Source organism: Aotus nancymaae, unplaced genomic scaffold (genome assembly GCF_030222135.1).
Source record: "Aotus nancymaae isolate 86718 unplaced genomic scaffold, 86718_ANA_hifiasm-v0.15.2.pri h1tg000020l, whole genome shotgun sequence".
NCBI lineage: Eukaryota > Metazoa > Chordata > Mammalia > Primates > Aotidae > Aotus > Aotus nancymaae.
In genome coordinates this window covers 53,140,661-53,153,173 of record NW_026988432.1, presented here as the reverse complement: position 1 = coordinate 53,153,173, position 12,513 = coordinate 53,140,661, and the positions used below count along the sequence as shown (strand labels likewise).

Here is a 12,513-nt window from a genome sequence, read left to right as displayed (position 1 = left end):
AAAAAAAAAAGAAAAAGAAAAAGAAGCAACAACAAATAAAAATACAAACATTAGCTGGGCATGGTGCCACGTACCTGTAATCTCAGGTACTAGGGAGGCTGAGGCAGGAGAATCTCTTGAACCCAGGAGGTGGAGGTTACAGTGAGCCAAGATCACGCCACTGCATTCCAGCCTGGGCAACAGAGTGAGACTCTGTCTCAAAATAAATACATAAATAAAATAAAATTAATTTAAAATATACACATTTAATATAATTTTCCATCTCCATCTCTTTTTATGTTTCCACCCCTTTGTCAATGAAGAGCCAAATGTTAGATATACAAATCCCTCAAATCTCATTTTTAAAACATGTTTATTTTTAATGTATTTTTAAATTTCTAAAAAAATTTTTTTTTTAAATTAACTGGGTGAGGTGGCACGTGCTTACAGTCCCAGCTATTTGGTGGGCTGAGGCAGGAGGATCAGTTGAGCCCGGGAAGTTGAGGTTACAGTGAGCCATGTTTGTGCCATTGTACTCCAGCCTAGGGAACAAAGTGAGACCCTGCCTCAAAAAAAAAAAAAAATTGGGAGTAAAAGATGTTCTTTTAATTAGATCTTTCCTACCTTTTCTCTGTCTTGTCCCCTTATCCTCGTTCCCCCAATATGAGGGTTCTGCAAGAATTAAAATACAATATGCAGCTGTGTATGGTGGCATGCACCTGTGGTCCCAACTACTCAGGAGGCTGAGGCAGGGGGAATTGCTAGAGCCCAGGAGTTCAAGACCAGCCCTGGCAACATAACAAGACACACACACACTCTCTCTCTCTTTCTCTCTCTCTTGACAGGGTCTCACTCTGTCACCCAGACCTGGAGTGTAGTGGTGTGACCACGGCTCAGTGCACCGTCAACCTCCTCAGCTCCAGTGATTCTCTCACCTCAGCCTCCTGAGTTGCTGGGACTATAGGCAGGTGTGCACCACTACGCCCAGTTAATTTTTTAAAATAATTTATAGTAGAGACGGAGTCTCGCTATGTTGCCCAGGCTGGTCTCACACACTTGGGCTCAAATGATCCTCCTGCCTCTGCCTCCCAAAGCACTAGGATTACAGGCATGAGCCACCACACCCAGATGATCCTGTCTCTAATACATAAAACAAAAGAACCCTGTAAGATGTTTTCAATAAAACTGCCCTAAAAATAACCTCCACAAAGTGGCTCTCTGCCAGCCCAGCAGACACCAACAATACCTATAAACATAAAAAACCAATACTGCATAAAGCCCAAAGCCAGTGCCCCTTTTCCAGTGCTCTTCAGTTTTCGTCTTAACTGAGTATCTGTGTCTTCTGGGCATTTCTGCTGTTTTCTTGGACACATGCCATTCGGTGATTTCAACAGATACATCGATCAGCTGAGAGCGTGCTTTCTCCCTAGATGCTCACTTCAGCCTGATAACATTCACAGCACAGGGTTAGCTTCATTGTTTTCAGACTACAGTGAAAACCAGCGCACACCCTAGAGGAAAGCACCTAGCGAACCCGGCTCATTACCACACCTGCTGGGAACACTAACCTCAAGCAAAAATAGAAGACACGTGTCCCTGCAAGTCCAGCCACGTGTATCACGTGGAGGGGCCTGGATTTCCGGTGGGTGTCAGCTGAGCTGCCAAACTGGCCTCAAGGCGATCATTAAGAAATTAGTGAGCCTCTACAGATTTTCAAGCAGATGTTTTATATGGGGATAAAATATTCAGAAAGTCTATGATGCCCTTAGCTGCTGAAAACTCTCAGGAATTTCTTTTTTAAAATTTTTTAACTCTCAAAGAATTTTCCAAGTTCCAGTTCTACCCACCCACCCATATTTCAATTGTTTTTAAGGAATATTTAGATTGTTTGGGTAAAGGTAAAGGTAAAATGGGAGTTATAATGCATGAAATTTCTTGAGTCACCTTAAAACAGAGAGGAATTTACTATGGAAAGGGGCTTTTCCAAACACTTTGGCTCTTCCTACTCAGTGTGTATATGTGTGTGTGTGTGTGTGTGTGTGTGTGTGTGTGTATATATATATATGCCCCATACACTCTCAGATATACTTTACCTATATATAGCCAAAGACATATCTAACCTTTAGACCCATGTTTCTTAGATTTGGCTACATGTGAGAACTACCTGTTGTCCAAGCTGTGCCTTCAGAGACTCCAGTTTTGTTGGTCTGGGGTGAGACAAAATTGGTATTTTTTAAACCTCCCCAGATGATTCTAATGGGCAGCCAGAGTTGAGAATTGCTTCTTTATTTAGATCATTATCAAGTAATTCAATCATTCTCCTGGTAATGTTGCAGGCTCAGAGCATTATGGATCTTGAACTGCAGAGGGTAAGGCTAGTTACTATGAATTTCAAAGAGGCCTGTGATTTGTCAGGGTTAACCGTGTAAACTCTGGAAAGGGTGTTCAAATGGAAAAGTTCACACCTGCACAGCTCATTACGTGTCTATGAAAGTATAGTGCCCCAGGCATAAGGGTTAAATGTCTAGCTGTAGGACAGCCTAAAATATGGTTCGTAGATAATTGGAAGTAGGAATTTTTCCAATCTTCACCAGGAGACTGTCAAGTCAATTCATCTCCCTATATTCTATTTTTTCCTACAAAACTAGAGTAATGTTTGCCATAAATCCTATGGCATTATAGTGACAATCAATTGAAAAAGCCCTTGGGTGATGTGCTAATTGCCAGTGAGCTGCAAATGACCCACACTAGCAGTGGGTGCCTTTCAAAGGTCAACAGCATGCCTATATTTTACAGGTCTTCATCGTGTCACTTTTCTTCCAAATATCTCAGATTTCTCCTCTTTGTGCCCTTCCTCATAAACACTACTACAGTATCTTTTGTATATCCAATGAGCACATTTAGAAAAATTTTGTATATTTTGGTTTTCAGCAAGTCCATATGCTGGGCTTTGTGGTTTGTCATGATATGAATAAGTATCACACGATTTTTGAAGGTCTTAATTGTATAGATACATGAAATGTTACACATAACAAATAGATTTAAAAGGGAGAACAAAGATGGGTAAATAAGATACATGGTTTCTTTTATTTTTGCGGGAGATAGGGGGTTGCGGGGAGAGGGGACAGAGTCTCACTATGTCGCCCAGGCTGGAGTGCAATGGCGCGATCTCAGCTCACTGCAACATCCACCTCCTGGGTTCAACAGATTCTCCTGCCTCAGCCTCCTGAGTAGCTGGGATTACTGGTGTGTACCACCATGCCTGGCTAATTTTTGTATTTTTAGTAAAGACAGGGTTTCACCATGTTGGTCAGGCTGGTTTCGAACTCCTGACTTCATGATCTACCCACCTTGGCCTCCCAAAGTGCTGGGAGCCACTGCATGAGCCACCAGACCTCGTCCTGTGGACATACGTGAAGAAGTGATTGTCAACTCTGGCTGCCCATTAGAATCATCTGGGGAGGTTTAAAAAAAATACCAATTTCGAGGCTCACTCCAGACCAACAAAACTGGAGTCTCTGAAGGCACAGCCTGGACAACAGGTAGTTCTCACATGTAGCCATGGTGTGAGCTACTGTGCCCGGCCAGATATGTGGTTTCTATATAAGAATCCCCATCTGGTCCGCTACATATTTTTCTTGACTCAGACCAAAGTCTTACTATCCATTAAATATTTTTGAATTAGCATTTTTGGCATCTGAATTTAGACTGCAATTTTGTGCTTGATGAGGAATGTCCTAATGTCCCCCTGAAATGCACTCACATAAAGTTGGTCATGGATGTTTGCTCCATGCTTTAGCAAGGTCTCCACCACCTGCATATGCCCGTACTGACTGGCAGCCAACAGGGCGGTGCCTCCATCCTGTGGACATGCAAAGTATAAACACATTAGAGGCAGTGTAGGCACACATTTCACGAAGCAGATGCTTCTCACATACACAGAATTTAGGAAAAGAGTTTTCCCAGAGATAATAACAACAAACTCACTTTCCCTCTTTTTTTTTTTTTTTTTTTTTTTTGAGATGGAGCCTCACTCTAGTGCCCAGGCTAGAGTGCAGTGGCGCGATCTCGTCTCACTGCAACCTCTGCCTCCCAGGTCCAAGTGATTCTCTTGCCTCAGCCTCCTGAGTAGCTGGGACTACAGGCATGTGTCACCATGCTTGGCTGATTTTTGTATTTTTAGTAGAGACAGGGATTCACTATGTTGGCCAGGCTGGTCTCTAACTCCTGACCTCTAGTGATCTGCCCGCCTAAGCCTCCCAAACTGCTGGGATTACAGGCGTGAGCCACCACATCCAGCCTACTTTCCCTCTTTTTTCCCTTTTACTTTTTCTTTATAATTATGGCAGAGTTCATCCTAAGGACAGAGGTATGTTGTATATGTGGATGGCTCGCTAGAGACATATTACAGTTATTTGACTAAGTAATTTATTATAAATTAATTTAGAAAATTCCTATGCCAAATGCAGAATCATCTGTTTGCTTCTCAATATGAGAAACACAGAGCAGAAAATCTGTACCAAGTCTTGTCAGTTCTTGGAACCATTGGAAAAGTCTCCTAGGGCTTCTGGCCAGAGACTCGCCTGGCAAACACCATCTTCTCTGTGTGATGTAAACCAGTGGTAGGCCACTGAGATTAAAGTGTTTTTATGGTGTAACCCTCTGGGGCCATTGCCCTCATAGGACAAGATCTGCACCCATTAAAAGAGCAGATAGCTATGGCACATTCTGTGTGTCTCTCACTATCCTACTATTTTCCTTTGAACATGGGCCAATTTGTCCAGGCCTCTTTAAAAGTGTGGCCCTTAAAAGTAAGCAGAAGCCAGAGAACATGGCAAAACCCCATCTCTACAAATAATGCAAAAATTAGCCAGGGCGTGGCAGTATGCACCTGTAGTCCAGCAACTTGGCAGGCTGATGTGGGAGGATTGATTGAGCCCAGGAAGTGCAGGTTGCAGTGAGCCAAGATCGTACCACTGCACCCCAGCCTAGGTGATGAGCGAGACCCTGTGTCAGAAAAGAAGAAAGAAAGAAGGAAAAAAAAAGAAACCAACTAAGCAGAACACTGTAAAGTACAGGTGCTCTGATGTGGAATAGGATATTCCTGTGTTCCATCTACTCTATTTTGATCTCTGCTGCCTAAATTAGAATGATGTGGAATGGGATATTACTGTTTTCCATCTACTCTATTTTGATCTCTGCAGCCTAAATTAGAATGAGCTTTTCTACCAACCACATCACGTTGCTCACTCATTGAGTTTGTGGTGAACTAAAACCCTTAATGGTTTTTCTCAGGTGCTACAGCTAAGGCATTCTCTTTTCCCATCGATGGTTGTTGAATTGTTTGGCTCTTTGAACTGGACATCTGAGCTAAGTATAATTCAAAAACACATAATCTGGTTCTAAAATATGAGTCATAAATGTAAGATATTGTAGTTTCTAAATTTGGGCATAGGGTGTTTGTTCAAAATGCCTACTCATAGAGCCCCACCCTCAGCCCCGCCTTCAGTAGGTCTGGGGTGAGATCCAGAAACATGCCTTTTGGCCAGTCATGTGGGTTGATTGTGTGGGCAGGTGGCAGGTGAACCTCATGTGGAGAAACACTGCTATAAGAGGTCTCGGGTTCATAGGCAGGTAATATCCCACGGGGCTGCATGTGATGTGGCTGGGTAGGGCTTCCCCAGCGACAGGCTCTGTGGTGGGGGAGGGTGCTTGAGATGGACTTTGAAGAGTGGGGAATGGAGAGGAAAGAGACTGAAGGCTGAGGCTGGTGGTGGATGGTGGTGGTGGGAAGGCATCACTAAATTGCATAACAGCAGGAATAAGCACCATTTCTAAGCTTTGTCCTGTCACTTTTCCTAGCTCTTTGCCCAATAAAGTAACAGAAAAGATAAAATATGATGATTCTCACAGAACTGCTAACTTTTAATTCTGTATGTATGTCAGGGTCTTGCTCTGTTGCCCAGGCTGGCTGCAGTGGTGCAATAATGGCTCATTGCAGCCTTGAAGTTTTGGGCTCAAGCAATCTTCCTGTCCTAGCCTCTTGAGTAGCTGGTACTACAGGTGTATGCCACTGGGCCGGCTTTTAAAATATTTTTTACTTTTTGTATAGATGGGGTATGCTATGTTGCCCAAGCTGGTCTGGAACTCCTGGGCTCAAGCAATCCTCCCACCTCAGCCTCCTGAGTAACTGGCATCACAATACCTGGCTAATTTTTTAAAAAATGCTTTATAGAGATAGGGTCTTGCTACATTGCCCAGGCTGGTCTCTAACTCTTGGTCTCAAGCAATCCTTCCACCTTGGCCTCCCAAAGTGCTGGGATTACAGGTGTGAGCCATCACCCCCAGCCTCTTTTATTTAATTTTTAATTTTTTTTTTTTTTGAGGCAGGGTTTCACTCTGTCATCCAGGCTGGAGTGCAGTGGCGCAATCATGACTCACTACAGCCTTGACCTCCCAGGCTCAAGTGATCCTCTCATCTCAGCCTCCCAAGTAGCTGGGACTACAGGCACATGCCACCAGACTAGCTAATTTTTGTATTTTTGGTGAAGACAGGGTTTCGCCATGTTGCCCAGGCTGGTCTTGAACTCCGGGGCTCAAGTGATCTACCTGCCTCAGCCTCCGAAAGTGCTAGGTGTCAGCCACCATGCCCAGCCTTTTTTATTTTTAAAAACACAGTTTTGGGGCATATAGATTTAGTAACAACGAAAACAATTGTTGAAGCAAAGTTTGATGATAGGATCATATTAAAACTCAAAGCCTCTCAGCCCTCTCTTCTTCCCATGGAAAGCTCTTGGATACCTGCAGCTGAAAGCTCTTGAAAACCTGCAGAATTGCTCATCCTGGGTTCCATGTTCCATGGATTTCTGGGATAGTACAAACTAGCTCATACACAAAGGCTTTAGTCAGTATTAACTTGTTAACCAAGCAGACTGAAGCAGTCATATCGTCACTCATGATCATTGTGACCTTAGTTCAAAGAGTTGAGATCTAGGTTCATAGAACTTTACTTTCTATTTTTAGTCACATCACTTTTATAATAGAAAATTAAACAATAATGCACAAAAATATATAGTATTACTGTATGTTATACTCAGTACATTTGGAGGCATATACATAGTACAAGAGCAGGTTTTAGAAAAGACAAAACCTTATATGAAATTCACATCTACTTAATGGTTAGAATGTTATTATTTATTTATTTTTAATTTTTTTGAGACAGGGCCTTCCTCTGTGACTCAGGCTGGAGTGCAGTGGCACAACCATGGCTCACTGACGCCTTGACCTCTCAAGCTCAAGTGATCTGCCCGCCTCAGCCTCCCAAATAGCTGAGACTATAGCCATGTGCCACCACACCCAGCAAATTCTTTTTTCCTTTCTTTCTTTCTTCTTCTTCTTTTCAAATAGAGACAAGGGCTCGCTTTGTTGCCCAGGCTGGTCTTGAACTCCTGAGCTCAAGCTATTCTCTTGCCTCAGCTTCCCAAAGTGCTGGGATTACAGGCACGAGCCACCTTGGCCAGCTCCAGTAGTTACCATTCCCACTGGAAACTCCCTTGATATCTGAATAGTACACCGAAAGGATTAACTAAAAAAACCTAAAAATTTCCAACTTGGGCATATTTTCAGGAATTTAAAAATTATAATTAAGCTAGAAATGAACTGACGATTACAAAAATCTTATGGCAGTTCAAATTCTGCTACTACAAAATTTTATCATGTAAAATCATACTGTGAACATGAAATTGACCTTTCTACAGTCTCAGCTTTCTTATCTGTATGTCAAAAATGAAAATCAATTACTTCTTTTTGTTTTTTGAGATGGAGTCTTGCTCTGTCACCCAGGCTGGAGTGCAATGGCGAGATCTCGGCTCACTGCAACCTTGGCCTCCCAGGTTCAAGAGATTCTCCTGCCTCGGCCTTCTATGTAGCTGGGATTATAGGCGTGCACCACCATGCCTGGCTAATGTTTTTTGTATTTTTAGTAGAGACAGGGTTTCACCATATTGGTCAGGCTGGTCTCGAACTCCTGACATAGTGATCTGCCTGCCTCAGCCTCCCAAAGTGCTGGGATAACAGGTGTGAGCCACCGCACCTGGCCAATTACTTCTTTAAAGGAAGAACCACTATATAGTTTCCCAACTATATAAACTGTAACTATGTATTATATATTTCAGTGAGGATAGCTCATCAAAGTAAGCTGCCTGCCAAACCACCCTCTTTAGAAATCTCTCAGATCTAGTAGGATCAGATTAATTCTTCCAACAATTCCTATCACAGTATCAAAATTAATCTTAAGTGGGAAAAAGCACACGGAAACAGGGAAAATTAGAAAGCCACTGCTACTGTGCCCCTCCTGGTTACAAAATTTAGTGTTCTACAGTAGAAAGGTATCAGTTCAGGAAAGGATATAAATAATTCCCCATAAAATTTTCCAATTGTGAACCCAGAGTAAAAATGTCATGTTTTGACTCAAACCCTTAGAACTACCCTGAACCATTACTAGTAACCTTAAGGAAATCCACTTACTTAGGTTTGAAATCTTGTAAAAAGGAAAACACAAAGTTGTACCATAGATGAAGAGAAAAGCAATACCTATGGCTGCTAAAATTCTTCAGAATACAAAATCAAGGTTATCTTACTTTGGTCCTAAATTCAGTGGATGCTCCAAATCCAAAGAGAAATCTCACGACATCATTATGGCCTTGTTGGGCGGCAAAGAATAGGGCAGTTGTACCTGACTGGGAGAGAGGGAGAGGCTAGTTTTAAAAGACATTTGGTTATATTACATTTGAACTGAACATCTGCAAAGAAAGCAAAACAATATCCTTGCATATAAACCTTCTCGCCTAGGAAGGGGCTACATTTCAACAGATTCTTATTTTTTGGTCAGAGAAGTGACAAAAGAAAAGGAAAACTTTATTTTTAGTGAAACAGGATGAATGGTGGCTCCTCAAAAGATTTGCCCTCATCCTGAAACTTGTGAATATTACCTTCTATGGCAAAAGACGTGATTCAGTTAAGGGTTTTGAGAAGAGCTTATCCAGGGTTATCTGGGTGGGTCCTAAATCTAATGACAAGTGTCCTAAGAGTGAGGCAGAGGCACTACTCACAATAGCTAAAAATGTGGAAGCCATTTAAGTGTCCATCTATGGATGAATGGACAAGCAAAATGTGACATATCCATACAATGGACCATTACTTAGCTAAAGAGGAAAGGAAATTCTGACATATGCTACATGGATGAGCCTTGATAACATTATGCTAAGTGAAATAAGCCAGTCACAAAAGACCAACAACTATATATGATTCTACTGTGAGATCTTTTATTCATTCATTCATTCATTTGAGATAGTCTTGCTCTGTCACCCAGACTGGAGTGCAGTGGTGCCATCTCAGTTCACTGCAACCTCCGCCTCCCAGGTTAAAGTGATTCTCATGCCTCAGCCTCCCAAGTAGCTGGGATTACAGGTGCACACCACCACATCTGGCTAATTTTTGTGTTTTTAGTAGAAACAGAGTTTCACCATGTTGACCAGGCTGGTCTTGAAGTCCTGGCCTCAAGTGATCTGCCCACCTTGGCCTCCCAAAGTGCTGGGGTTACAGGCATGAGCCACTGCACCTGGCCTATTGTGATATCTAAACGGTTCAGAGTCATAGAACCGGAAAGTAGGATGCTGGTTGCCAGGGCCGGGGGGAAAGGGGAATATGGGAAGTTATTATTTAATGGATTCAGAGTTGTAGTTTTACAAAATGAAAAGAGTTATAGAGATAGATGGATGGTGATGTGATTGTACAACATTATGAATGTATTTAATAAGACTGAACTGTACACTTAAAAATGGCTAAGAGGGTAAAGTTTACATTATATGCATTTTACCACAATGAAAAACAATAAATATTTTTTTAAAAAGAGAGGCAGAGGATGACCAGGCATGGTGGCTCATACCTGTAATCCCAGCACTTTGGGAGGCCGAGGTGGGCAGATTGCCTGAGGTTGGGAGTTCGAGACCAGCCTCGCCAGCATAGTAAAACCCCATCTCTACTAAAAATACAAAAATTAGCTGGGCGTGGTGGCACATGCCTGTAATCCCAGCTACTTGGGAAGCTGAGGCAGGAGAATCACTTAAGCCCGGGAGGCAGAGGTTGCAGTGAGCCGAGATAATGCAATGCACTCCAGCCTGGGCAACAGAGCAAGAGTCTATCTCAAAAAAGACCGAAAAAAAAAAAATGTGAGGCAGAGGGATATTTGACCCAGAGAGAGGGCAATGTGACCACATAGGCAGAGACTGGAGAGCTGTGGCCATGAGGAGAGTGCTGATAGCCACCAGAAGCTGGAAGAGGCAAGGAAGGGAATCTCCCCAGGAGCCTCCAGGATGAGTGTGGTACAGCCCACACCTTGATTTTGGACTTCTGGGCTCCAGATCTGAGAGAATTAATTCCTAATGTTTGAAGCCACCCATTTGTGCTAATTTGTTACAGCAGCCCTTGAAATCTAAAGATATTTGTTATAGTGTTTGGTAAACACAAGCATTCATTGACAGAGGGAAGAATTCCAATTACAAAGTTTAGTGCCCCAGGGTAGAAGACTACTTGTACAAGAAGGAAAATAAGTAATTCACCCACAAACTTCTCCAATTGTGCAAGCCCAGAGTAAAAATCAGCTCAAAACATTTCATAAAATGGGACATAATAACAAGAAACAGCCTGATTCCAACATTTAAACTGATCATGACATTCTGAGACACAGTTTTTAGCATGCTTCTTATCTACTTTTGCAAGCCTGCTCAAAGATTGGTATCCAAACCATTGTGTAATATGAGCAAAATCAAGATACCATTTTTGTGGGCAACATACATTTTTCCTGTAGTGATACTCTTCACTTCTGAGCTTGGAGCTTGGGACAAAGCTAACACTACTCTTCACCAGGCACAGTGAAAAGAAACCCCTTTTTCCACAGTTTACCCAAAGATGTTAAGGTGATAGGTCTCACTCATGTGTGAAAAGCATATGTGTGTGTGTATGCATGCATGTGTGGGATGGGAGTGAGGACAATAAGACCCACTGAGACAGGCAGGATCCACCCACCTGGTTGCTTGTTTTTTAATGTGGTCTAGAAAAAAAAAGCCCCTTACTCAAGCTATAGCTTGCCTAACTTCCTGCTGATGGCAGCAGTGACCTGTCTGGAGCAGCAGCTGTGAAGATGCAGGATGCTGCAGAGGAGTTGCAGCTGGGGTTGGATGCTTTTCGGGTCCAGTGGGAGCTGGAAGCAGGTGGGAGCCCCCACCCCTTAATGAGTTGGCTGGGTGGGAGCAGCCATGCCCAGCTGCGGCTCTGGTTTTGGGCATCCCTGTGTTCTCTGGGCCTGGGAAGCCCCCACCCCCTGCCCCTGCAGGCTTGGAAGTGCCTGCTCTCTCTCCCTGGCCTCTTCCCACTCCCGGCACCTGCTCCGGTGTGGAGCAAAGTTGTAGCCGAGCCCGGGTACTGTCTGTCATGACCTGGCTGGGGGTATGCGTGCTTGAGGTGGTGCTGACATGCCAGCCCAGCCCCCCCACTTTGGTCCCCTCTGGACTTTGGGTGCCAACAAGCACAGGAGGGAGGCCAAGGGGCTGAGGGCAGCTAGGTGTGGGCCTGTAGGCACCCCTTGGCAGGAACAGTCTGGATGGCATGTTGATGGTGGGAGGCAGACAGGTTCCTACCCATGGCTGCCCACGGACCAATTAACACACACTTCCTCCTTTCTGAGCCCATAAAAACCCCTGATTCAGCCAGACTCACACAGATGTCTGGACTACCAGCTGCTGGAAGGATCTACCCACTGTGTGTCTCCTGTCCACTCAGAGCTGGACACAGAGGTCAGGACTACCAGCTATGGGATGGAGCTATCCATTTCAGGTCTCCTCAAATTGTCAGGATGACCTGTCTGTGGAAAGGAGCTACCCAATTTGGGTCTCCTGAGAGCTGTTCTGTCACTCAGTGAAGCTCCTCTCCACCTTGCTCACCCTCCAGTTGTTTGCATACCTCATTCTTCTTGGATGCAAGACAAGAATTCAGGACCTGCTGAATGACCCTGTTTATAAACAAACAGGGCTGAAACAAGCCCCCTGCTCACCACATTGCAGGTGAACAGGAGTGAGGAGCTGTGGCCTTTTGTGGAACCCAGACCTAGGGACTCCCCAAACCAGGGCTGTGACACCCTCTTTGGGGGTCTGTGGTTTCTGGCATCTCCAAGCTTCCAGGCACCACCATGTTCCCTGGTGCCTATGGTAGAAGCCACTTGGGGTATGCATGGTCCAGCTGCAGCCTCACACAGAGCTGGTGCCTGTGCCAATGCCTGGAGCTGCCTGCCTCGCCACAGCCGGCATGCCTGATTGTGCACAGCGGCTGGACCCCATGCTTGCTCACATACCTGGCTTGCCCTTGGCAGGCGTGGAATCTGGGCTGGTAGCATGAACTGAGAGCAGGCTGCTGGGCCAAGAGGGCAGAATGAGCCCAGCGGGCCTGAGCAACACTCAGGCAGAAGGCACTGCCGGCCAC

General features: G+C 44.2%; 1 protein-coding gene across 3 annotated transcripts in view; it reads right to left on the bottom strand.

Annotated features, from left to right (window-relative positions):
• Positions 1-12,513, bottom strand: part of ANKRD29 (ankyrin repeat domain 29) — a 58,612-nt gene that overhangs the window by 29,767 nt on the left and 16,332 nt on the right. For all 3 annotated transcript variants that reach the window (XM_064379333.1, XM_064379335.1, XM_064379334.1), the window contains exons 4-5: positions 8,619-8,717; positions 3,743-3,841 (exon numbers count right to left, since the gene is read on the bottom strand). In XM_064379333.1, the coding sequence (XP_064235403.1) occupies positions 3,743-3,841; positions 8,619-8,717 (198 nt within the window). The remainder of the gene's footprint in view (positions 1-3,742; positions 3,842-8,618; positions 8,718-12,513) is intronic.